We start from the raw sequence: 26,438 nt of genomic DNA, 5'->3' as shown, positions 1-26,438 counted from the left end.
TGTTTGTGCCCCGCAGGGCTGCTACAGTCTTGGGTAGTTGCCTGGCAAGACCGTCCTAGGATGGTGACCTGACGACCCACAGGGAATGAGGGAATGAGGCTATATTTACATCATTCAAGTACCAATTTTTTCTTAACTTGACAGAAAAGCATTTCATTTTGAGTAAATGCACCCTTACATTAGTGCTTTTTAACTAGTGGGTATATTATTATCACTCATCTTGCACTGCCTTTGAATAATCTGTAGGTGATTCTGAGTGAAGTGGTTTGGCAAACTGACAAACTCTCCTTCGATCTTATTGATCAGGTTTAGAGAAGGTACTATCTTCAAATGTCTTTAATTCTGCAAACTTTGTTTTTCACTTTTCGTTAGCAGTCGAATAGTCTGACATTCCAAATTCACTCTGGTTCCTACTAAAGTGTCTGGGTGATGGGAAGTGGGATCTTCGCAGACAGAGCACTTCAGAAATTGCATAATGCATACCTCTTGGTTGATTAAATGAAACTCTGTGGGAAAGTGTTAATAAACAAACTCCTTTGTTACTTTTTCAATAAGATCATTAATTTGTACTTAAGTGTTTTAGGATTTATTATAGTTGCAAATGGTGCAGGGTTAGAATTTACTCTTGCTTAAGAAAATTATTTCTCCATAGGTGGTGCCAGTTTATAGCATAAAGCAGGGGTCGGGAACCTATGGCTCATGAGCCAGATGTGGCTCTTTTGATGGCTGCATCTGGCTTGCAGACAAATCTTTAATAAAAAAAATAATAACGTTAAAAATATAAAACATTCTCATGTGTTACAATCCATTCATTTCCTACTGCTCCTGTTCATGGTTGTGGGTGGCTGGAGCCAATCACAGCTGTCCTCCGGGACAACACCCAATTTTTATTGGATAATGCGTAACATACACGGGTTGTTGTATGGCCCTCACGTAATTACATTTTAAAATATGTGGCGTTCATGGCTCTCTCAGCCAAAAAGGTTCCCGACTCCTGGCATAAAGTTTTGTTTGCAGGATAATAGTCATGGTATTTAGGAAGAAAATCTCTGAAGCCCTTTAGAAACTACCATTTTCATGTATGTGGTATGCTGATTATATATCAGGTTTACTACCCAATAAAGCTGAAACACCAAGGACTTTTATTTGGTCAATACTTCTTTATTCCCTTTGTTCGAGGGGCTAAGATGAAAGAAATGCACCATTTCATTTTCATTAAAAAGATCTAATAATTTAGACGTTAAACAAGTCTCATATCAAGTGTAACTTTTTGTAATGTTGCTATTATAGTAGATATTAGTCACTCAATAGGCATGATTCCTGGGGAGTCTTATAGAGATATCTGGTTGTATCCTTTACTATTATGATGTAACATAAGTTACTGAATTTATTAGCTAAAGACAGTGTTTAGCCCCATACCTACAACTGATCTGTGGCTGCTCATGTACAAACTGTACTTCATTTATCATAAAAGTCACTGACCTTGAATTACAATGGCTGGCTCCCTATACTGCAGAGCATTGGAACTGAATGTGAATCTTGCCTTATAGAGAATTTGCTATGCTTAAAGTGTTATGGTCAGGGAGCATGTGGAGCAAACAAAACAATTTCATTTCTCACTTGTAAATCCCTTCTTATGAACCTTCATCCTGAAAATACAGAAGACTACAACATCTTTCTTGTTCATTATCTGGTGAGCCCTTGTTAAAATATTGTCCATGATTCTGCTGTTCTGGCATTTCTAGGGGACTCAGGTGGCTTACGTAAGCACACAGCTGTAGGTAGCTCCCTCGGGCTCTTATTTTAAGCTTCAAGTCTCTGATAGAAACTAGCCCAAGGGCCTGGGTAGCTTGAAGGTTTCAGCCATTTAGATCTCCAAGAATGAAAAGCTAAACTAGAGAAAACTAATTTATTTCACACTCTGAGATTGAAAATTTCCAAAACAGGGTTTTCATGGTGTTAGATTTCTGCTGCAAAGAGAGGAATAGGTGATTGAGGACCTTCACTACGTCTTGTTTGTTTCATTGGGTTCCTAGCTCTTTGAGATCAGTGATAATTCTTTACTTGACAATGTCAGATGTTGCGATAGATGTCATTGTTCAGTATGAGTGAAGTATAAAATTCAACGAGCTTCATGGAGCCAACGTTGTACAGTATTTATATTTTAATATCTCTATAATTGGGCAGGAGTCTTTCTTACAATTTAGCATTTTAGAATTGATATGAGCTATGGTAAATGAAAATTAGAATACCTTAAAAATTTTATTAGTTGAGAAACTAATGCTAACAAGTTTTGAAGTAAGACAAAAATAGCAGGTAAGAAGAATGTAACACTACATAAACTTTAAGTTTTTGAATTGTATGGTGACTTAATTATGGGCTGCCTATGTGCTGTCCAGTAAAAGGTTGGCATAAATTGTGTGTATTATTGGTATGAAAAGTCCCTTTATTTGCAGCAATATAATAATTAGAGACAACGTGCATTCTGGAGTGTGGGAAACTCTAAAGCCAGACTTAGTTGCACAAGTTGACACAGTTGGAATTCCTCACTTCTGATTGCTAAATAAAAGTCTTAGCTATTCAGAATCACAGCAGGCACTTGCTGACTCTTGGCAACTCAAGCAGCATGGCATTTATGTGAATGAATTTTAGTTTTTGGAATCAAAAGATTGAGCTATATCTTTTCTGATGAATATAATTAATTACCCCAAAGTAATCATTATCCTTTATAAACATATGATATGTATCTTCCTCAAAGCCACTTAGGCATTTTTATAGTGACTATTCTTATAAATATGTAATACACAGGAAGTGAAAATAGTTACATGATGGTGATACAAGATCTGTAAGAATGAGGGATTATTTTTAAGTGAGAAAATGATAAATAAGTAAAGGAAGATTTTAAACGATCTGGTAAGACATTTTTATTTGGTACTGAGCTTGCCCAGTATGGTAGAATTGTAGATGTGAGAGGAATATTTATTTCCGGTGGTACTGGAAGAAGGTTGACGTGGATGGGGGAGATGAGGAATCCAGCCCTGTGTCTGTTGCTTGGATAAGTCACTTAACCTCGGGCCTTTGTTTCCTCATGTGTAATGTGGAGATAATTATCTACTCAGTCTGTTTTCCCTGTGGGGTTCCAGTGAGGTAAAGGGTATAAACATGATTTGAAAAAAGCTCATTATGTGTATTTATGGTAGTGGGATGGGTGTAGTAAGTCAATTTATTAAAAGCAGAACACTCAATTTAAGTGAGAACAAAAAGGTAATAAAGTGTAGCCCACCCAAGTTATCTTCTTAGTTGTGATAAGTTAAAGATGGGGCGAGGGGTTGGCTCTAAAGTGCACAAGTGACATCTACAGGTTAAAATGAAGTTTTCCTAAAATAACCTGAAAAATTTTGTTGGGGTTTCAAAATGGGTTAGGACAGCAGAAAAATGAAGTCTGTAAACATGTAGGATAACAAGTTTATTGAAAACCACTTACAGAAAACACTGTGTAAATGGAGAATGATGATCTTTGTGCCCTTCCTTCCCTGGCAGCCTGGGCTCCAGCTTTCACAGTGTCCTTCTTTTCTGTTTCTTTTTGGAGGAATGAGGCATGATGCCAGCATACTTCACATGTCGTCCAAGACAGAGGCTTATGTATTCGCCTTTCAATTACTATTCATTGTAAAATATTTCCAGTCTCTCTCTTTCTCTCTCTCTCTCTCTCTCTTTTTGTGAAAGAGACAGAGAGACATACAGAGAGGGGCAGACAGACAGGAAGGGAGAGAGATGAGAAGCATCAATTCTTCATTGATTGCTTTCTCATATATGCCTTAACCAGGGGAGCTGCAGCAGAGCAAGTGACCCCTTGTTCAAACCAGTGACCTTGGGCTCAAGCCAGCAACCTTGGGCTTCAAGCCAGCAACCTTGGGCTTCAAACCAGTGACCTTTGGGCTCAAGCCAGCAACCATCGGGTCATGTCTATGATCATATGCTCAAGCCAGCGACCCAGCGCTCAAACTGGTGAGCCTGCACTCAAGCTGGATGAGCCCGCACTCAAACCAGTGACCGCAGGGTTTCAAACCTGGGTCTTTTGCATCCCAATCCGATGCTCTATCCACTGCACCACCACCTGTTTAGGCAAAATATTTCCATTCTTTAAGAGATTGTTAGTCATGCTGCTATATGAAAAAAAATTATTTTGCCATAACCACAGTAGTCATGTGTAGCTGTGATGTTACATGATGCTATACATTTTTATTTGGCCAAAGAAAATCAGTAAAAATACAATAATGAAAACTCAAATATTACTGTCAAATAAACAGCCAGCCACTGAAGTGGTACTCACCTTCTAAGCTTGTTATTTCATTTAAATTGTGCTTAGAAAATTTTTGGAGGTTCATGGATGTTAGTTTGTTTAGCTTGTTTCTTTACTTGGTTAAACAGATTCCATTATGGGGTCTAGGAATGTTTGAAGGAATCCTGAAAGGCAGATATCTAACCACTGAGATTTCAAAGTTTTAATATCTCAATCATCAGAAGCTATATGACTGTCATAGAACTTTAATGTTGCATGTTGCTAAACAGCTGATTGGAAAATGCACGGAAGTAAATGGTAAACTTGCCCTTTGGAATGAGACAATTGGACTGTAGTGATGTTTATTGTCAATTCAGTGGTACCTTGGTTGGCAGGTACAGAGAGGTAAGCCTAATATCACTCTAGAATATGAGAGCCAGCAATGACCTGTCTTTCTAGTCAGTGATTTCCTACTGAAAAATAATAGTACTGGTAGTTACAATCATGATAGTTTATCTAGCTCCCATTATGTGCTATAATGATTTCATGGGGTCATTACAATTGTGTGAAGCTGGTATATTAATATTGTCTTCATTTTACAGATAGGTAATTTGAAACTCGAAGAGCTTAAATAACTTGTCCACATAACAAAACTGATGATTTTGCTAGTGGTCTGACACCAAAGTCCTTGCTCTTAGCATTTTTAATGGGACTTCTTTGTATTAGAAAGTGATGCAAGGAAATAAGGATTCTCACTTGCTCTCTTCTCTAATGATTTAAGTTTGCAGAACTTAAAAAATAAAAATTTTAAAACTAAATGCTCTCCCTATCAAACTTGATTAGACCACCATAATCATTTTTTCGAATTAGGTGCCTTCTAAAGCAACGCTGAAAAGATAGGTCAGCACCTAAAATACCTGGCTGCTTTGGTCAGCTTCCGCTGCTGTGCTTTTTGCCCAGCTTGCCAAAAGATCTTAAATGACAGAAACTTCTACCATTCTCTCCGGCCCCTCAGATCCATCTATTTGATTTGATGTCCAGATGGCTACATGTGTTTGTTGGCTGAGCCTCTGGCTTTCCTTTGTGCTTCATTGCATCGTTTACAGCTAGAGTCAAGTCTGCCCCAACCTCCTGGCTTCTTATCTCTAATTATTCTTTGCCAGTCCTGGGAAGGCCTTTGCTTACCTTTCCTAAATACATAACTTCGAATTCTGGCATTCTGTTCTGTGTATGGCCAGCGTCCTATTTCCAAGGCCCTATCCTGGATGCAGTCAAGACGGGAGAGTTTCTCTGTCCTCCACGGGCTTCAATGTTTGGTGAGTGTTAGGGGACTTAGGTACAAGTAAAATAACATTAAAAAAATGTAAGGTGTAGCAGTCAACATTCAAAAAAGAGAGAGATTACAATAATATACTACTTCTCAAAATGTTCTGGAGGAAGAGGGGAACTGGACCTGGTTTGGCCCAGACTAGCTACCTCACTAGAAGTAACAAGATAAGAGCTAATTCATATGAATTCTGCTTTATCCAAAATATGTATATTTTAAAAAATGTAAAACAGTATAAAATGACTTAACTTCATTTTCCACAATTTTTTAATATAAGTTGTGGCACCAAGAAGAAGCCTTGGAAGTATCATCCATGGCCGTCCGAATCCCTGGCACACTGCTGTATATGATAAAGCATGTTAGTATTCAGCATCTGAAGATCAGCAGATGCCCTGGTGGCTTTTTTTTTTAGGGTGGCTTTTAGATCAGTTAATCTAGGGAGGCAGTTCTTTAAAAGGATGAAAGGGGCCCTGGCCAGTTGGTTCAGTGGGTAGAGCATTGACCCAGCATATGGACATTTCAGGTTTGATTTGCCATCAGGTCACACATGAGAAGCGACCATATGCTTCTCCTCCTCTCCCACTTTCCCTTCTCTCCCTTTTTCCCTCCTGCAGCCAATGGCTTGATTGGTTTGAGCATTGGCCCTGTGTGCATCAGCCTCAGGTACTAAAAAGAGCTTGATTGATTCAAGCATCAACCCCAGGCAGGGGTTGCCAGGTGGATCCAGTTTGGAACACATATGGAGTCTGTTTCACTATCTCCCCTTCTCACTTAAAAAAAGTAAAATAAAAGGATGAAAGGAAGCTATATACATCATCTTCAAGCATAGCTAGCTGCTCTTGTAAGGTGTGATGCAGTTGCACAGTGGTGCTATGGGTACTTGTTTAGGTGAACTTCCTTAAGGGGTCCAGCAGAGACAAAGCACTGTGTCCAGCGTGGAGAGTGACTGTGTGGATGTTGAGAGAATTAAAGTTCAGTTGATTTGTTTAGCTGGAATATTGAGGGTGCAAACAACAATTTGAGAAAAACGATGGCCTAAAAAACATAGGGGAAAGATGATACACTTGCGTTGCCTAATAGGTGGCAATTTAGTGCTGCGGTACTTTAAGAAATAAATTAAACTAGTCAAATCATGGCTTAACTTTGGTATAGGATGCCAAGAAGGGGTTGCTGAAGGAAAAAGGAAGTTTTAAGAGTTGGCAGTAGGCTGATATGAAAGATAAGGTAATACCAAGTACTTTTTCAGATTTGTCCTCTCTGGTAGACAGCGCTTCAAGCAGTCAGGAGGTAAGCCGGCTGGAAGTGAGGTTAGAACACTAAAACACCTTCTTCACCAAAACTGTTAATAAGAGGCTAAGTTGTAGATTCCTGGAAAACAGTGGGAAACAATTGATTAGACTAGGGAAGAGGGCATGGACAGAAAGGTAGACCAGAAAGCCCAGGAAAACATGACAGGTCATCCCTGTGTTGCCAGGAAGCTTAGGAAAAACTGTGAAGTCCTCTTTCAGGTTGGGTAACTCAGTATTTTCCAGTTAAATAAAAATAATGATCATAATTTTAAAAGGCAAGGGATATATTTTAGGAAATTTTGCTTGGAATTCCAGCATCCAAACTGAAACCACCACTTAGGAGTTGGCTTCATACAGAATCAGATAATATTATTTACAAGAGAGGTGTTGAGGTTCAACACGGTGGCTAGAGGCACACCCCTGGGAAGACTGCGAGGAAGAGAAATCACAGGGGAGGCAGCACAGGAACGCTTACTGAGGCAGGAAGAGAGTCCTGAGAAATTGTAGTGCGATATTGTTTCCTTACCCGCCCCCCCCCAAGTTTTTTCCCCAGGGTAGGAAGACAGGTATTTTATTCATCCTTTGAACTTTCTATTTTTAACTTGGGTTGTAGCAACAATAAAGTCTTTGTGGTACTTTTTTGTTTTCTTTTGTATTGTTTTTAATTTTTATGGGATTTGTAGCTTTATAGAAATTGTGGATAAAATCTGGCCAAGTGTTGGTTTCTGTTTGTTGTTTTTAGGCCAGAATATTTTGGAATGGCTTGCTCGACACATATCATTTATGAGATTGCAAACTATTTGGTCTTCATTAGAAGCTAACCCACTATTTTCACTGAAGTTCTCCAGAAGATAGTAATTTAATGCACAGATTAAATATGTGATGCTTACCATCAAAACATTTTATATTCTGCATTTGCCATCACAGTAAATAGTGGTTTAATAGTTAACATTTGTTGAGAAGCAGTATTTTGAGTTTCTGTTAATTACCAGACACCGTGGTAAGCCCATCTCATGTAATAACATTCATGACTGCCTTGTAAGGGATTAGTATCTTCCTTTTGTAAGTGAGGAACCTGAGATTCAGAGAAGCTAGGTGGTTGCTCTAAGATGTTGCAGTCAGTGGTGGTCACTGGGTCGATGTCACGTCTGTCTGACTTTTGTGCACACGTAATCCATGACATGAAATAAAGATTGATTCCAAAGAAGGGCTTCTTCCCACATCTGAGCACATTTGTCATGTAAGTCTTAAGTTCACCTATAACAGATGCTTTGACTTACCTTGCCTCCTAGAAGAGTGGATGCATCCACTGCAAAGCGGGATGCAGAAATAAGAGCCTGCATACATAGCTGATACAGAACTGAATGAGGCCATCACAATACAGCACGTTAATAGAGTGGCCTGCAGTAATCTGTGCATTTTTTATTTCTGGGGGCATGAAGAACAGCGTTAGAACCATTGGCCTTTGGTGATTCCGTCTCCCCGGACCTCCTGTGAACAGAGCTATGGCTTTGTGGCAGTGTTTCTCAAGACCTCCAAGGAAAGAGAATTCCTTGATTTTATTACTCTTAATCACTCAATTAATTTTACTTCGGCTCAACATACATTTATTGAGTTATTGTTAATATCAAGCTCTGTCCTGTAGCTTCTTTATGAAGACTTTTAATTAATATTGGACAACTATTATTTTGTGGCTATTTATGTAAAATAGAAAATAACAGGGGGTATTTTAAAGCTTTGTTCAAGTCAGAGCCATAGAAATGATTTTTATTGACAAGCCATCCTCATTGTGTTTTTCTTATACCTTGCCACGCCCAGTATTCTTTCCTCTCACTTTTCTCCATCTAGCAATCTGACATTTGCCATTCCCTAACAGAACACTAAAAACATAAACTGCAGGTCTTAAAGAACCAAGACCTATTTAGTACTTCCTTGATATATTCTGCAGTGTACAGTATATATTTTTTTTATTAAGTTAACACATACAGTTATACTCATGTGTGTTCTCAGTACCATAAACTCTTCGGTAATTTATCTATAGTGGATTCTTACATTATGCACATGTCGGTAGTTGGTGTGCACTTTTCTCTTTCTCTTTGGTCCCTCTGGTCTCTTTTGTGTGTTGAACAAACTCAGAAGGAGTCTGGAGGCTTTGCTAGAAATAAATGATAGCTATTTATTCAAGGGTCTTGGAGTTTGCAAACTGGGCAACTAGGCAAAACCCCAGAAGTATTTCAAAGAAAGGAAAGCTAAAAGTTCTTCTACTAAAAATTATGTTCTAAAGAACTACTATTTCTTCACTCTTTGCCCTACCTTGGTCCAAGATGTTATCAGGCAGATGTCAGGCAGTTAGGATGATAGGTACCAGGAGGTCTGGTCACATTCCAGTGATCTGGATAATGGATGTCAGGTAGATGTGCACGTGCGTCCCTCGGGGGATAGATCATTAGAAGGTTACTTGGAGGTCCAGATGTATATCCATGCATTCATGCATGACTGCAAAGTTCAAAAAAGTTCAAGTTCCCAGGCTGGTTAGAACAAGAATGGAGTCCTTCCTTATGTTTGAACCTTCGTAGTATTAATAATTTTAGCAACTTCATTAAAAATGACTCTTCTTTGTATTTCTTATCTTTCCTCTTTCCTCATGTGTTTGCTTTTTGTGCAACACTAAGGGCAAAGAGAGATGAATATATACCTACCTTCAGGAAGCTTAATACCTAGAACATTATTAAGCTATTTTTTGGGATTAGAAAAGTATTTCCTTTGACTTTTAGTGTTGTGTTTCATAATGACCACGTTGTGGTTGCTCATTCCATGCTAATAAGCATGGCAAGCCCTCTCTTATATAGTCCAGTAATGGAGTCTTAGTACCTCAGAATTTATGCAACAGGCAAAGGATAAGGTAGGTGTTGTCTAAAGGTCACGCCCTTCTTGTTTTTATTGCCTGTTGTTTTGGGGAAATTAGCTATGGTATGCATCAGAAAAAAAATATCCAATTTGGGAAACAGAAGACCTACTCTAGCTCTTAGATTTGGGCAAAGTGAGTTATTATTTAACTTTTCAGTAATTATTTAACTTCAGCCCTCATAGGTTTGTGTGAGAATAAAAATATTTTAAGAACTTTGAAATACGTAGTAAAACATCTTACCGACCCTGTTGCTATCATTGTAAATGTATATCAAAGCTTCTTGTAAATAGTAAAACATCTCTATTATTATTGTTTTGGAAAGTGGATAACCCATGTTAACCATGCTTGTGGCTGAAAAAGCCACATGAGGGGCTTGCAAGAATGTGAGGGAAGAAGGGAGGGTGAAAGACATCTGGAGGGTTGCCTTGGGTTTCCTTGGTTTCAACAGTTGAGTTCTGTTGTATGTAAGATATATGCTGGATACTTGGCAGTTTTATAGATGATACAGTCACGTACCTTTACTACACTATTTAAAATAAGGCGGATAAACCATATCTGTGGATAACTGGATGAAAGAAGGCATAACAAGAGAGTCGCAGCACAGGGCGGGAGTGTAAAGGAGACTTAAAGGCTTCTGGAGGAAATGGGGGCTGGAGAGAGATGTTGAAAGAGAGCACGGGAGAATAGTGCAACTGGAGAAGGTGGAATAACAGTACAAACAGAGGTACAAGGGACTGGGCGGTTTGTTTGTGGTAATAACCGGGATCTCAGCTTGATCTGAGTCTTGATAGATACCACTGAGTATCTATCAAAAGGATATGCCTTTTGGAAGAATGTGGACATTTTCTTCATTTGGCCTTGCCTAGTGCATTGTCGCATCTTTCAAGTGCCTGCTTTCATTAATTCTTGAGACGCCTTGCCTAGTGCTCTCAAGCAGAATTGACTGTGTCTTTTTTTTTTTTTTTGGTATCTCTACCTGCAGAGCAGCTGAGCAGGGTGGTTAAATGGGGATTCTGGAGTCAGGTTTCCTGGTGTGAAATTCTGGCTCTGTTATTTACTAGCTTGTGCTGCCTTGGTGAAGCCATTTAACTTCTGTGCCTTAGTTTCTTCATCTGTAAAATGGGACTGACGATATCTAATTTATGTGGCTCTTGTGAGTATTCATGGTTTAATTTACATTAAGTTCATGGAAAAGTATAAGGCACACAGTAAGTACTTTTCATGGTGATGTGTTATTAACCTCTGGTGGAGACTTTATCAATTGACCACTGATAGGATTTGTTTACATGGCTCATGTCCCTACTGGATTCTGTCCTTTTAGAGCAGGGGTTGGGAACCTACGGCTCGTGAGCCAGATGTGGCTCTTTTGATGGCTGCATCTGGCTTGCAGACAAATCTTTAATAAAAAAAATAACAACCTTAAAAATATAAAACATTCTCATGTATTACAATCCATTCATTTCCTACTGCTCATGTTCATGGTTGCAGATGGCTGGAGCCAATCACAGCTGTCCTCCGGGACAACACCAAATTTTTATTAGATAATGCATAATGTACACAGGTCATTGTATGGCTCTCACAGAATTACATTTTAAAATATGTGGTGTTTATGGCTCTCTCAGCCAAAAAGGTTCCCGACCTCTGTTTTAGAGGGAAGGTTTTATCCTGTTTTTACTTTGAATTTCCATTGCTTCTTATTGTGTGCCTTCTGCATGTAGTGTGATGATAATTCTACAACACTGTGTCTGGATTTACTGCTTCTGTGAGTCTTGCTTAAATCTTCCTCAGAGCAACTGGAGTTCAGGAAGGACTGCCTTATACCAGTGGACTGGCTGGTTGTACTTGTTCTGACATAAATATAGCTCACTTCCATAGCTGACATTGTAAAAGTAATTCTATTAACATTTCTAAAGCAACAGGTAGACTCCAGCTCTTAGGTCTGTGTGTCAGGAGTGTTATAATTAAACATTTACTGTTTTGTATTTCTTTAATGAAAGGAAGTTTTAGTGTTTCATTGGCATCATGTAGTCATGGGTGCTACAGGTTAACCCTTTGATATGAAAACATTGTGGAGTAAAGCCCAGTGTGATTTCTTTAAAGTTGTAAATACATGTGAAGACACTCTGCTTGCCTTGCAGTTTGGGCAAATGGAAAGGATGTGGTGTGGACGGTACTTGTAGCACTTTTGCTGTGTACAACCTTGCTCACTAATTAATGTTACTTCTTTACCTTTACCATAGAATGTGGCCGTGGACTCAGATGTTTTTATGTTTGTCCTCAATTTCTAATATAAGCATTGGGTAGAAATAGGGAGAAAAGACATTCTTGCCTAGACTAGGTTTTCTGCTTGTAATGTTTATTCACTTGATCTTTTTTCATTTAAGATAAAATGTTGATTCTATCAATATACAATTTGATACTTTAAAATTCAACAGTAAACTTTAAAACCTTAGGTTTTAGCCTGACCCTGAGGTTGCCAGCTTGAGTGCGGGCTCATCTGGTTTGAGCAAAGCTTACCAGCTTGGACCCAAGGTCACTGGCTTGAGCAAAGGGTTACTCGGTCTGCTGTAGCCCCATGGTCAAGGCACATATGAAAAAGCAGTCAATGAACAACTAAGGTGTTGCAACGAAAAACTAATGATTGATGCTTCTCATCTCTCTACATTCCTGTCTGTCCCTATCTATCCTTCTCTCTGACTCTCTCTGTCTCTATAAAAAAACAAACAAACAAACAAAACACAGGTTTTAAATTCAAGGTCTATATAATCACATGTGAATCAATTTTATTTAAGAAGTTTTAGAACCAGTATATGGTGCAGCTGATCATTGCTTAGAAAATTTAGATTTAGGGAATTACTGTTTCATGTGGTTTTAAAGTCAGTGGAAAGTGCTGGGTTTCCGGTTGAGAACTGCACTCAGTGAGATGGAGTCCTTATTTTACAGATTAGTCAATATGACTGCCAGAAAATATCATAAGTTCTTTACCTTAATTATATTTTGACCTCATCAGTACTTTGAGGATGGAAATGATAATAGTGTATTCACGGTGAACTCTGTGAAAGGACCAAGCAGCTCAGCTCTCTTAGTGAAGCAGGCAGGCCATGGAAAGCAAAGAACAGTCAAGGAAGAAATGATCAGTCATTGGGTGTTGTCAGAAGTTTTCTAAAACAAAGCTTCCAGATAGCTCATGGAGTTTGAGGTGGGAAGAGAAGGAAAGATTCCTGTTCCAAGTTTCTAAGCATTTTCATCTACTCATATAACCCCCTCCCCACTTCTCAAGTCTACTGTGTAGGAATTGCATCTGTGACTTCAAATCCAGTTGAACGTGAGACCTTTATATTGTATGTAGAAAATAAAGTGGCATTAAGTAGAGTGCTTCCCCAGGTCTCAGGGAGAGTACCCATATCAGCTCGGTTTAAACTTATCCTACAAGTCTGCTTGCTTTTTTTGTCTTCTCATAACATCTGGTCTAGGTGTTATGATTCCTCTACCCTTAGCCAGAGCTGGGCACTGTCTTCTGGACAGTGCCCTTCTATCTGGAAGCGCAGTTCACTTTTCCACATTTATGAGCTGGACTTGAATGATAATAACTGAAGCCATTTATTGAGTTGCCTAGTGTGTACCAGGCACATCTTCATTTAGTCTTTATAACAGTTCTGTGCAATAAGTGTTTTCTGTTTTGTAGATAAGAAAAAATGGGTGATTGTTCCATGCTACACAGCTAATTGGGAAAGTCTAGTTCTGATAAAGCCTTTGTTCTTCTCATGGACTGATAGTTCACTATGGCCACTCTCTTCATCTTTCTTCCTGGAAGGCCAAAGTGGGGGCCATTCTTAAGCTGACAGACTTTTCATGCTCTTAAATTGAAAGTGCCTCTCAAGTAGAATGTGAGCTAGTCCCCAAAATTTACCCCCTTATAGGGAAGAAGTGTTAATCTACAAGTAGTATCCTCTTTCCAGAGCATGATTTATTTTTGCAAACAAGATTTAAAAAAGAAAAAAACAAATTCAGTCTCTTGTCTTTGTGTTTATATTTGTTGTTCTTTAAAAGTCTCTCTGAGGCTGAAAGCCTGTGGTCTTCAGAATTAACTTTGGTGTTAGGGCGTTGGTGCATTCTTGGATCCCAGTGGTGCCGAAAGTGACCCACAGATTTGGAGACCTGTTCATGTGTGAATGCTTTCATTGATAGGTACTTGGCTTTGGAGTTTCATGAATGGTAGGTTATCATAATAAGTCATGGGGCCATGTCTAGGCATTGGGCCATAATTGTACTCTTAAAGAAAAAAATATTCCAACACATGTTAAAAGGGTAAGGGAGACTTTATTCAGGACTATTGCAATAGATGCCAAGAGTGTTGCAATGGGTGAGAGAGATCAGGCTCAACTCTGAATACAGTAAGACCAAGTGGAGATTTATAGCCAAGGGGCTGGTTAAGGGTGTTGTAGATGGAAAATCACTAAGAGAAGACAGCAAGGGTAGGAGGATTCTTGGTAAAGGCAGGCCAAGAACTTATTCATCAGAGGTGGGGGATGAGGAGTTTGATCTGATTCCCAGGCTGGGGAGTCTCTCTAAATCGACTTGTCAGTGTTCTTGCTAAAACAGGCCTATATAGGCCCAGAGAGGAAGGGGAGCCTAACTTAGAGACCTACTCAGGAAGAGGGCACCGAGGAGCCTGACTCAAGATTGGTCAGAGAGAGCCATTGTCAGGTCCTATTGCTTGAATTACACGCAAGGGTCCAGATATTGGACTTGAATCCACAGGAGATAACCATAAATGAAGTGTACAGTGAATTCATAAAATACGTTTTCCTATTGGTACAAACTTCTGTGGAAGTGTTGTCAGAGGTGGTCGGAGTAGCTCTGAGAGGCAGGACTTTTTGTGATGCTGCAACAACGTCAGATTGATCTATTTTTAATTGTATTTACCAAACTTAAATAGCGCTTAAATGCCAGATTCTGCTATAAACCTTTTGTAAATATCAACATCATTCTTAAAATAACTCTGTCGGTGGTTATGCCATTGTCACTTTTTACAGATGAGGAGATGGGCCCACAGGAGTGAGATAATTTGCCCCAGGTCACGGCAGTGGCAGGACTGGGGTTTCAACCCTGGCAGCTGCCTCTAGAGACTGCATCTTCTGTCCGTCTGTTGGGTGGCATCCCAGGCTTCTGCCTCCCTGGGATTACTTCTCAACATTCTGGACTTCTCTGTATTCTCTTCAGGAATAAAGAAGAATTCGTCTTTCAGATTCAGCCACACTCCAGACTTTGTTCAGATAGAAGTCAGGATTGAAGAGTATGCTTAATTGTAGGTCTCCTGTAAATCACAAATTATTTGTCAACAACTTTTCCGGTGGCCTTTCCCCTTACAAGAGGATCAACCCCAGTAGATTGCTGATAAAAGTATATTCTGTACCAGCTTCACAGTCTCAGTAGAATAACATCAATGACCCTTTCCAATCAAAGTTCTGCGGCCTTCCGCCCCACGCCCCCCACACGAGCAACCTCAGTAGCATTCCCTCTCTCTCCTTTTTAAAAATATTGTTCCATTTATAGAAAATGAATGGTTAGCCTTTGTTAAAGGCTTTGGGAAGTTGGCTTCCAGATAATACATTACTAGAACCAAAAGTTTCTTAAAAGATCCCCTTTGAGCAGAGCTCATGAGTTCCTGTAATATCTCTTTAGTAGTCTCTTTAAATTCTGCTAGTATTTGTCAAGCTGGTATTTTAAAAGGCTCTAGTATATAGAGTATTAACATCAAAGTTACATAATATTACATGTGGAAACTCAAGTATTTCATGGTACCTTCAATTTATGACTTTTAAACTTTTAATTACAGATCTGTCTATGGCAGTTCAGAAATTTTCCCAGTCACTGCAAGATTTCCAGTTTGAATGTATTGGTGATGCTGAAACAGATGATGAAATTAGTATTGGTAAGTACTAGGTAATACCCTAAAGAATGACTTTAAAAGTCCTACTTAAGATACTGATTTCATTGAAATCAAATGAATTCACAAATATAACTGACTTTGATAAAGTCAGTCAAATAAATTCTGACTTTCATAATGATAAAGGGCGATTTTTGATTATTGTGGAAGAAGAGAATATTATAAATTGTTTTAAAATTGAGTTTGGTTTCTCTATAAGGAAATTTTGTAATCATTCTGTAATTAAACTCAGCCCTTTGAGAATATGTGTATACCAATGTTGGTCCCTGCCTCAAAGTAAATCATTCAAACTTATGCACACTGGACATCTATTATTAAATATACAAAGTACTAATATCTATTATTAAATATACAAGAATTATTTTTTAACTCAGTACAAATTTTCTCTTTTTACATGAGTATTTATTTAGACAGGGAAAGAATCATCAGTCATGAGGTAATAAACCAGTATTGTCACAGGACACAGAGCATTCCTGGGGGTCAGGAGACTTTGCCCAGTAATTTAGCAATCTGACCGTGGGGAAGGCATGCCCCTTCCTGAGTCACACGGTTTCATTTCCCATAAAGTGAATAGGATGGGTTATGTGATCACCAGAAGTTTTATCTGTGTCTGAGTTCACTGTTTGAGGATTGGATTCATGTAGCATTCTTTCTTCCACATTGTAACAATCCCTCTCTGCATGCCAGTTTGTAGATATAGAGTCCATTTCTAGACTAGATTAGAGACATGGCACATAATCAGAAGACTGTATAAAATGTGAGTGCATTTTAGAGAATAATGCTAAGTGTGCTCCCTTTCCGGGTATAAAAATAGAGTATCTCAGGTATCTGGAACAGTGACTCCCAAGCTTTTATGTGCACTTGAAGCACGGGGAGAGCTTTATGAAGTGCAGTTCTGTCAGACGGTCTCAGGTGTAGTGTGCAGTTCTGCATTTCCAACAGGCTTGAAAGTGATGTTGACCCTGCTGGCTGGTGGGCCACACTTGGAATAGCAGAGATTTATGACCCCTGACATGTCTCTCCCCAGTCACACTCTTCTCTTTCCTCTGCCATTTCGTCCATAGTTTTCTCAGTTATATGCATTTTATTATTTTATTTTATTTTTTATTTTACAGAGACAGAGAGTCAGAGAGAGGGATAGACAGGGACAGACAGACAGGAACGGAGAGAGATGAGAAGCATCAAATCATCAGTTATTCGTTGCGGCACCTTAGTTCATTGATTGCTTTCTTTTTTTTTTTTAATTCATTTATTAAATTTAATGCCGTGACATTGATAAATCAGGGTACATATGTTGAGAGAAAATATCTCTAGATTATTTTGACATTTGATTGTGCTGTATACCCCTCCCCCAAAGTTAAATTGTCTTCTGTCACCTTCTATCTGGTTTTCTTTGTGCCACTCCCCTCCCCCAACCCCTCTCTCCTTCTTCACCCCCTCCCCCTCCCCCCACCCCCCATCCCTGTTGCCATCACATTCTTGTTCATGTCTCTGAGTCTCATTTTTATGCCCCTTCTATGTATGGATTTATATAGTTCTTAGTTTTTTTTCTGATTTACTTATTTCACTCCGTATAATGTTATCAAGGTCCATCCAAGTTATTGTAAATGATCCGATGTCATCATTTCTTATTGCTGAGTAGTATTCCATAGTATATATGTACCAAAGCTTTTTAATCCACTCATCCTCTGACAGATACTTGGGCTGTTTCCAGATGTTCGCTATTGTGAACAATGCTGCCACAAACATGGGGGTGCATTTCTCCTTTTGGAGCTGTTCTATGGTGTCCTTGGGGTATATTCCTAAAAGTGGGATAGCTGGGTCAAAAGGCAGTTCGATTTTCAGTTTTATGAGGAATCTCCATACTGTTTTCCACAGTGGCTGCACCAGTTTGCATTCCCACCAGCAGTGCAGGAGGGTTCCCTTTTCTCCACATCCTCGCCAGGACTTATTCTGTGTGGTTTTGTTGATGAGCTCCATTCTGGCTGGTGTGAGGTGATATCTCATTGTGGTTTTAATTTGTATTTCTCTAATGATTAGTGATGTTGAGCATTTTTTCATATGCCTATTGGCCATCTGTATGTCCTCTTTGGAGAAGTGTCTATTCATCTCTTTTGCCCATTTTTGGATTGGATTCTTTGTCTTTCTGGTGTTGAGATTTACAAGTTCTTTATAAATTTTGGTTATTAACCCCTTATCAATTATTAACCGAGAGATGTCGGAGAGCTTACTGCCTATGTTTTCTTCTAAGATGCTTATGGTTTCACGGCCTACATTTAAGTCTTTTATCCATTTTGAGTTTATTTTTGTGAGTGGTGTAAGCTGGTGATCTAGTTTCATTTTTTTGCAGGTAGCTGTCCAATTTTCCCAACACCATTTGTTGAAGAGGCTGTCTTTACTCCATTGTATTTCCTTACCTCCTTTGTCAAATATCACTTGTCCATAGAACTGTGGGTTTATTTCTGGGTTCTCTGTTCTGTGCCATTGATCTATATGCCTGTTCTTATGCCAGTACCAGGCTGTTTTGAGTACAGTGGCCTTGTAGTATAACTTGATATCAGGAAGTGTGATACCTCCCACTTTATTCTTCTTTTTTAAGATTGCTGAGGCTATTCGTGTTCTTTTTTGGTTCCATATAAATTTTTGGAATATGTGGTGTATATCTTTGAAGTATGTCATAGGCATTTTAATTGGTATTGCATTGAATTTATAGATTGCTTTGGGTAATATAGACATTTCAATGATGTTTATTCTTCCTAACCATGAGCACGGTATATGCTTCCACTTGTTTGTATCTTCCTTGATTTCTTTTATCAATGCTTTGTAATTTTCCGAGTACAAGTCTTTAGTCTCCTTGGTTAAGTTTACGCCTAGGTACTTTATTTTTTCGGTTGTAATTGTGAAGGGGATTGTTTCCTTAATTTCTCTTTCTGACTGTTCATTGTTGGTGTATAAAAATGCCTCTGATTTCTGAGTATTGCTTTTATATCCTGCCACTTTGCTGAATTCATTTATCAGGTCCAGTAGCTTTTTAACTGAGACTTTAGGGTTTTCCATATACAATATCATATCATCTGCAAATAATGATAGTTTTACTTCTTCTTTTCCAACTTGAATGCCTTTTATTTCTTCTTCTTGTCTGATTGCTGTGGCTAGGACGTCCAAGACTATGTTAAATAAGAGTGGTGAAAGGGGGCACCCCTGCTTTGTTCCTGATCTTAAGGGTATTGCTTTTAATTTTTGCCCATTGAGTATGATGTTGGCTGTGGGTTTCTCATAGATAGCTTTTATCATGTTGAGGTATGTTCCCTGTATTCCCACTTTGCTGAGAGTTTTGATCATGAATGGGTGCTGGATTTTATCAAATGCTTTTTCTGCATCTATTGAAATTATCATATGGTTTTCCTCCTTCTTTTTGTTTATGTGATGAATCACATTGATTGATTTACGAATATTGTACCAGCCTTGCCTCCCCAGAATAAATCCCACTTGATCATGGTGTATGATTTTTTCCATATATTGCTGGATCCGGTTTGCTAATATTTTGTTGAGGATTTTAGCATCTATATTCATCAGGGATATTGGCCTATAATTTTCTTTCTTTGTGTTGTCTTTGCCTGGTTTTGGAATCAGAATTATGCTTGCCTCATAAAAGGAGCTTGGAAGTCTTCCTTCCTCTTGAATTTTTTGAAATAGTTTGAGAAGGATAGGAGTTAGTTCTTCTTTGAATATTTGGTAGAATTCACTTGTGAAGTCATCGGGCCCCGGACTTTTCTTTGTTGGGAGTTTTTTGATTAACTGTTTTGATCTCATTTGGTGTAATTGGTCTGTTTAGGTTTTCTGATTCTTCCAGATTGATTTTTGGAAGATTGTATGTTTCAAGGAATTTGTCCATTTCATCTAGGTTGTCTAGTTTTTTGGCATACAGTTCTTCTTACTATTTTCTTACAATATTTTGTATTTCTGTTGTGTCAGTTGTTATTTCTCCTCTCTCATTTCTAATTTTATTTATTTGAGTCCTCTCTCTCTTTTTTTTGGTGAGTCTACTTAAAGGTTCATCAATCTTGTTTACCTTTTCAAAGAACCAGCTCCTAGTTTCATTGATCTTCTGTATTGTTTCTTTAGCCTCTATGTCATTTATTTCTGCTCTGACCTTTATTATTTCCTTCCTTCTACTACATTTGGGCTTTACTTGCTGTTCTTTTTCTAATTTCTTTTCTTTTCTTTCTTTCTTTTTTTTGTATTTTTTCTGAAGCTGTAAACGGGGAGAGACAGTCAGGCAGACTCCTTCATGCGCCCGACCGGGATCCACCCGGCACGCCCACAAGGGGCGAGGCTCTGCCCACCAGGGGGCGATGCTATGCCCCTCTGGGGCGTCGCTCTGCCCTGACCAGATCCACTCTAGTGCCTGGGGCAGAGGCCAAGGAGCCATCCCCAGCGCCCGGGCCATCTTTGCTCCAATGGAGCCTTAGCTGCGGGAGGGGAAGAAAGAGACAGAGAGGAAGGAGGGGGGGTGGAGAAGCAAATGGGCGCTTCTCCTATGTGCCCTGGCTGGGAATCGAACCCGGGTCCCCCGCACGCCAGGCCGACGCTCTACTGCTGAGCCAACCGGCCAGGGCCTTTTCTAATTCTTTTAGATGCAGGGTTAAGTTGTTTATTTGAGCTTTTTCTAGCTTCTGAAAGTGTGCCTGTAGTGCTATGAACTTCCCTCTCAGTACTGCTTTTGCTGTGTCCCATAAATTTTGAGTTGTTGTATGCTCATTGTCATTCGTTTCTAGGAATTTTTTTATTTCTTCTTTGATCTCATTCTTAATCCATTCATTATTTAACAGCCTGCTATTTAGTTTCCATGTGTTTGAGAATTTTTGAGCTTTTCTGTTGTGGTTCATTTCTAGTTTCATGCCGTTGTGATCGGAGAAAGTGCTTGATATGATTTCAGTCTTCTTAAATTTGTTGAGAGCACTTTTGTGCCCTAACATGTGGTCTATCCTAGAGAATGTACCATGAGCACTTGAAAAGAATGTATATTCTGCTGCTTTAGGGTGAAAGGTTCTGAAGATATCTATTTAATCGAGTTGATTTGTTAATTTTCTTTCTTGAGGATCTATCTAGTGATGTTAGTGGGGTATTGAAATCCCCTACTATTATAGTATTGCTGTTGATCTCACCCTTTAAATCCATCAAAGTCTGCTTTATATATTTGGGTGCTCCTATATTAGGTGCATACATATTTATAATAGTTATATCTTCCTGTTGGATTACTCCCTTTATCATTATGTAGTGGCCTTCTTTATCTCTTACTATATCCTTTGTTTTAAAGTCCAATTTGTCTGATATAAGTATTGCTACCCCAGCTTTTTTTTCATTTCCGTTTGCATGAAATGTTTTTTTTCATCCTTTTACCTTCAATATATGTGTATCTTTTGTTCTAAGGTATGTCTCTTGTTGACAGCATATGTATGGGTCCTGTTTTCTCATCCACGCAGCTACCCTATGTCTTTTGATTGGGTCATTTAATCCATTTACATTTATGGTTATTATTGATATGTAGTTGTTTATTGCCATTTTCTTCTTTAAAGGTGTATTCCTTTTTTGCTATATTCTTTTCCCACTTTGATCTGTTTACAACAGGCCCCTTAACATTTCCTGCAGCATTGGTTTGGTTGTAATGAATTCCTTGAGTTGTTTTTTGTCTGGGAAGCTTTTTATTTCTCTTTCGATTTTAAACGATATCCTTGCTGGATAAAGTAGTCTTGGTTGTAGGTTCTTGTTCTGCATTACTTTGAATATTTCTTGCCATTTCCTTCTGGCCTCAAATGTTTCTGTTGAGAAGTCGGATGTCATCCTTATGGGGGCTCCTTTGTAGGTGATAGCCTTTTTTTCTCTCACAGCTTTTAATATTTTTTCTTTATCACTTAGCTTTGGAATTTTAATTATGATGTGTGTTGGTGTAGGTTTCTTTGGGTTTCTCTTTAATGGAGTCCTCTGTGTTTCTTGGACTTGTGAGAGTTTCTCTTGCATTAATTTAGGGAAGTTTTCAGCTATGATATGATTGAACAAAGTCTCTATCCCTTGTTCTTTTTCTTCTTCTTCAGGAACCTCTCTGATGCAGATGTTATTTCTCTTCATGTTGTCACAGAGCTCTCTAAGAGTTTCTTCTGACTTTTTGAGTCTCTTTTCTCTTTTCTTCTCTGTTTTCTGCCTTCATTCCAGTTGTCCTCCAACTCACTGATTCAATCCTCAACTCTATCTATCCTGTTTTTAATTTCTTCCATTGTGGTCTTTATTTCTGATATTGTATTTGTCATCTCCAACTGATTCTTTTTTATACTTGTTATTTCTTTATTTAGGTGTTCATAATGACCATCCATTGTTGTTCTAAGATCCCTAAGCATCCTTACAATCATTATTTTGAATTCCTCATCTGGAAGTTTGATTATTTCCATATCACTCAGTTCATCTCCTGAAGGTGTCTCTTGTGGTTTCATTTGGATTGCACTTCTTTGTCTTCTCATTATGTGTTTTTGGGTGTTTTATTTGTAGAGTTGGTTCAGTCTAGGCTTGGTGTTGTCTGCCTCCAGTTTTCAGTTATGTTATTTCTAGGTCTTCTTGGGTTGGTATCAGCTGTTATCTGTAATCCACTTTCAGATTTGGGCAGCTTTGATGTCTTGATTTGTTTGTTTTCTTAACAGGTGATAGTCTTGTTTACTGATCTCAGCAGGGGTCTTCCTTGAAACTGTATCCAGGAATGCGATGGGTGTAACCTGAGACTCTGCAGGCCTCTTTTGCCAGCTAATCTCACTGGGGGCAGGGTGTTTTCTCAGCTTCAGTAGGGGGAGGTGTATCTCAGATCTCCATGGAGACCTGAGTTACAGCCCCTCCTCCCCACTTCTTGTTTTCAGCTGTGTCTTGTTGCGCTGATTGGAGCTGCCTAGATGTCCGGAGGTCTCTGGTCCGGAAGCAGTTCAGCTCTGTTTTGTGAAAGATTTATTCCCACCCCCAGCTATGGCTGCTTCCAGCACAGATGAGTCAGCTTTTTTAGGTTGTCTCTTTCATTCCTTAGCCCCTCACAGTCTGTCTCTCTCTCTTTCCTTTCCACTTGGGAGATAAGCTGGTCTTTTCAACACACCTCGCTCCCTGGTCGCCAGGCAACTGGCTGTGAGCAGTAGTTTCTGCTCTTTTCCCTTGTGTGAGATCACCTCTGGTCTCTCAGCCTCACCACCCCCCCTCTGTTCCTGTAAGTAGGGGAGATTCAGGTGCTCCCTACCAGGTTTGTTGTGGCTTCTTCTTTGCTCCTTGGTTTTTGAGAGCTGTTCTTGCAGTTCAGAGTTGGTTTTTCATGCTGATTTTTCCTAAATTGATTTGTATTCCAGTTTGGTGGTGAGAGCTGGGTGTCTGTGCATCCGCCTACTCCGCTGCCATCTTTTTCCTGCTCCATTGATTGCTTTCTCATATGTGCTCTGACCATGGGCCTACAGCAAACCGAGTAACTCCTTGCTCCAGCCAGCTATCTTGGGTCCAAGCTGGTGAGCTTAGCTCAAACCAGAGGAGCCCGCCCTCAAGAAGGCGACCTTGGGGTCTTGAACCTGGGTCCTTCTGCATCCCAGTCCGATGCTCTATCCACTGCGCCACCGCCTGGTCAGTCAGTTATATGCATTTTAAAATAGTTTATTTTTAGTATTCTTATAAATCTAAGTAGCAGGCCCAAACCTAGCTTTGCAGGGAAGGGCAATGCTATCTCCCCAAAAGAAAGACTAAAGAGTAGATGAGCTGAACGAGTTCTGATTCATTGTGTGACTTTAGCTCGCTCACATTTATGAGCATTTTTTCCTGGAGAAACCATTGAGTAGAGTGCAGAGTCCTTAGACAAGCCGTTTTTGTGTGTGGGATCTGCATTATGCATACGTCATATGGTCAAGTTGGCAGTCTTTCAGGGGTTGTGCCAGGTGCTCACTTTATTAGCTGAGTGTTAGTTCCTCTGAGTGGGGTGTGAAGGTGGCTGGTGTCTTGGGGTCAAAAATGACTTCTTCTGTTCTGTTCTCGAATGAAAGGTGGGTGAGTCATGCCTGTCACGTGCCTGAGGGGTCATTTGGGAGCCTCTAGGAAGAAGGCAGAGAACTATCACAGGGGCTTCAAACAGCATGACTTTTTCCTCTTTTCAAGATGAAAGGGAGAGGACATCAGTGATCATGTACCCCTGACATTTGGAACACTAGCTGTCATTTTGTATGCCACTTCTTGACATTTATCATAATGTCTGTCCCCCAGTGCAGGCTTTGTAACACACATCCAGCCAGACAAAAGCTAGATTACTAAAATATTAATATATTAGCATTATTATTTAAAAAAAAGAAAGAATACCTACATACTCATATAGCTGCAATTATTTTGACTTAGTAATGAAAGCTGTAAATTCCAAGAAGGCAGAGGTCAGATATCTTTTTTTAAAAAAAGTTATCTTTAGTGTCTGACCTATGACATAATCTCTGTTAAATTTCTGAATATATGATAATTTTTGTTATAAAAATTTTTCCACTAATGTGTATATTTTTAAAATAGAATTATATATATAGTTTTCTTATAAAGATTATTATAGCAAATACTTCTGAGTTTTTATAGATATAATTTTTAATAATTTCATGGCTTTAAAATAATCCCATCAGATTCATATACATGACTTTATGAGCTCTATAGTTCATTCAGGTTACTTCTAATTGGTCTTTTGTTATCAACAGTATAGTAAACATACTTCTCTAAATTTCCATGGTGCTTCTTACTTAAAATACCTTCTTGAAGTCACACGTAGTAACTTGCAGAGTTAGGATTTTTAGTCTTGCTGTGTCATGTGGCCGTCAAGGCAGATGTCAGCTGATTTCCCAGGTCTGTTTGTTTCTTTTCACTTTGGCTAAATGGGCATTGCTGTTGCAGCTCTTGCAGATTAGATTGAAAAAGTGTGAATTTGATCAATAGGTAAAGGCTTATTATATGCAGTGAATATTAAATTAAATTATAATATTTAGCGGGTTTTGAGGAGTTAGATCAAGGTGAATACTCTATAGGGTGGGTGTAATATCGTTTCCTACACTTATATCAGGAGACTTACTTAGCTTCTATTACAGGGAATCTGATTTAAACACCAATGCTTTGTTAGGAAAACCTAACTTAGAATCAACATGTGTATAAACATAAATTAGTCAGAAAAACTTAGAGTTAACATATTTATAAACATAAATTATTTCTGAAACAACTAATGTAAAAACATAGATATGTTCCTATATTCTCACCATCTAATACTCTTTATCCTTTTCCCGAGCCCCAACTGCTGTCTATACAGTTAAAAGGTAATGATGTTGTAATAAGGAAATAGTAGACTTAGGAGGATATGGCAAGCTGCTGTACCAAGGCATCCAGGAACCTGTCCCTGAGACAGTGGAGGAGGCTGGTGTGGGTGGAGTGCAAGAACTATCCGTACCCACCTCTGTCACACTCAGCTCAGCGTGGGAAGGTACGGAGTCTCAGCTGTCTCTAAAATAGCTTGCGGAAGCCCCAGCTTCAGCCGCTGCTTTATTCCTCTGATTTAATAGAGAGGAATGAAGTAGGGACAGCTGTGACTCTTAGCTTGTGTAATAGCCACAACTCTCTCTGCCAGAGTTGTCTTGAGACTTAACAAAGGATGTAACCCCTAAAAGAGATGACTTACCAGAAAAGGCTTATTTTAATTTTTTATAAGTGAGCAATGTCAGTGTAAAATAACTTGTAAAATCAGGATGTTTGCAGATTTTCTGTAAGTTGTGGTGATGGGAATGGGGGAAAGGGCAGTGGGCAGATGAGTAAGGAGTCTGCTTTCGATGTGCTTACAGTGAGACAGGGTGGAAAATAGATTTTGAACACAGTCAGGTAAAGAAGAGGCTGTTTCTATATCAATATAATTACCTAAGTAGTGGAAGCTGTTCCAGGATTTTATTTTTATTTTTTTATTTTTTTATTTTACTTACAGGCCTGTGTTTGGTCTGTAAATTGACCCCACTCTTCAGCTGTCCCCTTCTGCTCCCACCCTCCCACCTTTTTGGCTTTGTGTGGCTGGCTTCTCTGTTTGTTTGTTTTGGTATCAGTGAGATGTTGCTGACTTGGAAGGAAGCAAAATGGGAATTGTGGTCTGAGTCGCAGGGGGAATTCCTGTGGCTCCCAGAGCAGGTTCGTTTCCAGAAATAAAAGTCCCAAGCAAGACAACATCCCACACTCTCCTTTTAGCATCCTCCTTTCCATTCAAGAGCAGAAGAGGTCCCTACTCCTCCCTTTTCTAAGGATGAGTGAGCTGCAGGTGAGCTTTTGATGGCTCCCTTGTATCTACCCACTGCAGCACTGGCCTGGTGGGAAGCAGCTTATTGAGTCCATTCAACCTAACTTCCCAGGGCTGCTCTAACTGCCCACCTTGTGTACTGCTCCAGTTTTCAGAACTGAGTAAAGGCATTGAGTTAGGAGTAAGTTAGGAGTTGAGTAGCTGGATACTTGGGGCTTGAAAATGTGTGAAGAGGCAAGGGATTATAAACTATCAATAGTATAAGATTCAACCCTCCTCAAATAATTATATGTGTAGACTAGATACAAAATGTACCATTGTTTCTAAAATCGCACAGTGATATGTATATAAATGCAAAAATACACTATTCACTGTATCAGTC

At 39.1% G+C, this 26,438-nt stretch overlaps 1 protein-coding gene across 1 annotated transcript in view; it reads left to right on the top strand.

Annotated features, from left to right (window-relative positions):
• ARHGAP42 (Rho GTPase activating protein 42) overlaps positions 1 to 26,438 on the top strand; it is a 294,437-nt gene that overhangs the window by 51,248 nt on the left and 216,751 nt on the right. Inside the window, exon 2 of the mRNA XM_066248014.1 lies at positions 15,646 to 15,741. Within this exon, the coding sequence (XP_066104111.1) occupies positions 15,646 to 15,741 (96 nt within the window). The remainder of the gene's footprint in view (positions 1 to 15,645; positions 15,742 to 26,438) is intronic.

Source organism: Saccopteryx bilineata, chromosome 1 (genome assembly GCF_036850765.1).
Source record: "Saccopteryx bilineata isolate mSacBil1 chromosome 1, mSacBil1_pri_phased_curated, whole genome shotgun sequence".
Taxonomy (NCBI): Eukaryota; Metazoa; Chordata; class Mammalia; order Chiroptera; family Emballonuridae; genus Saccopteryx; species Saccopteryx bilineata.
Note: the sequence above shows the minus strand (reverse complement) of the source record. Positions and strands in the feature narration are given on the sequence as shown.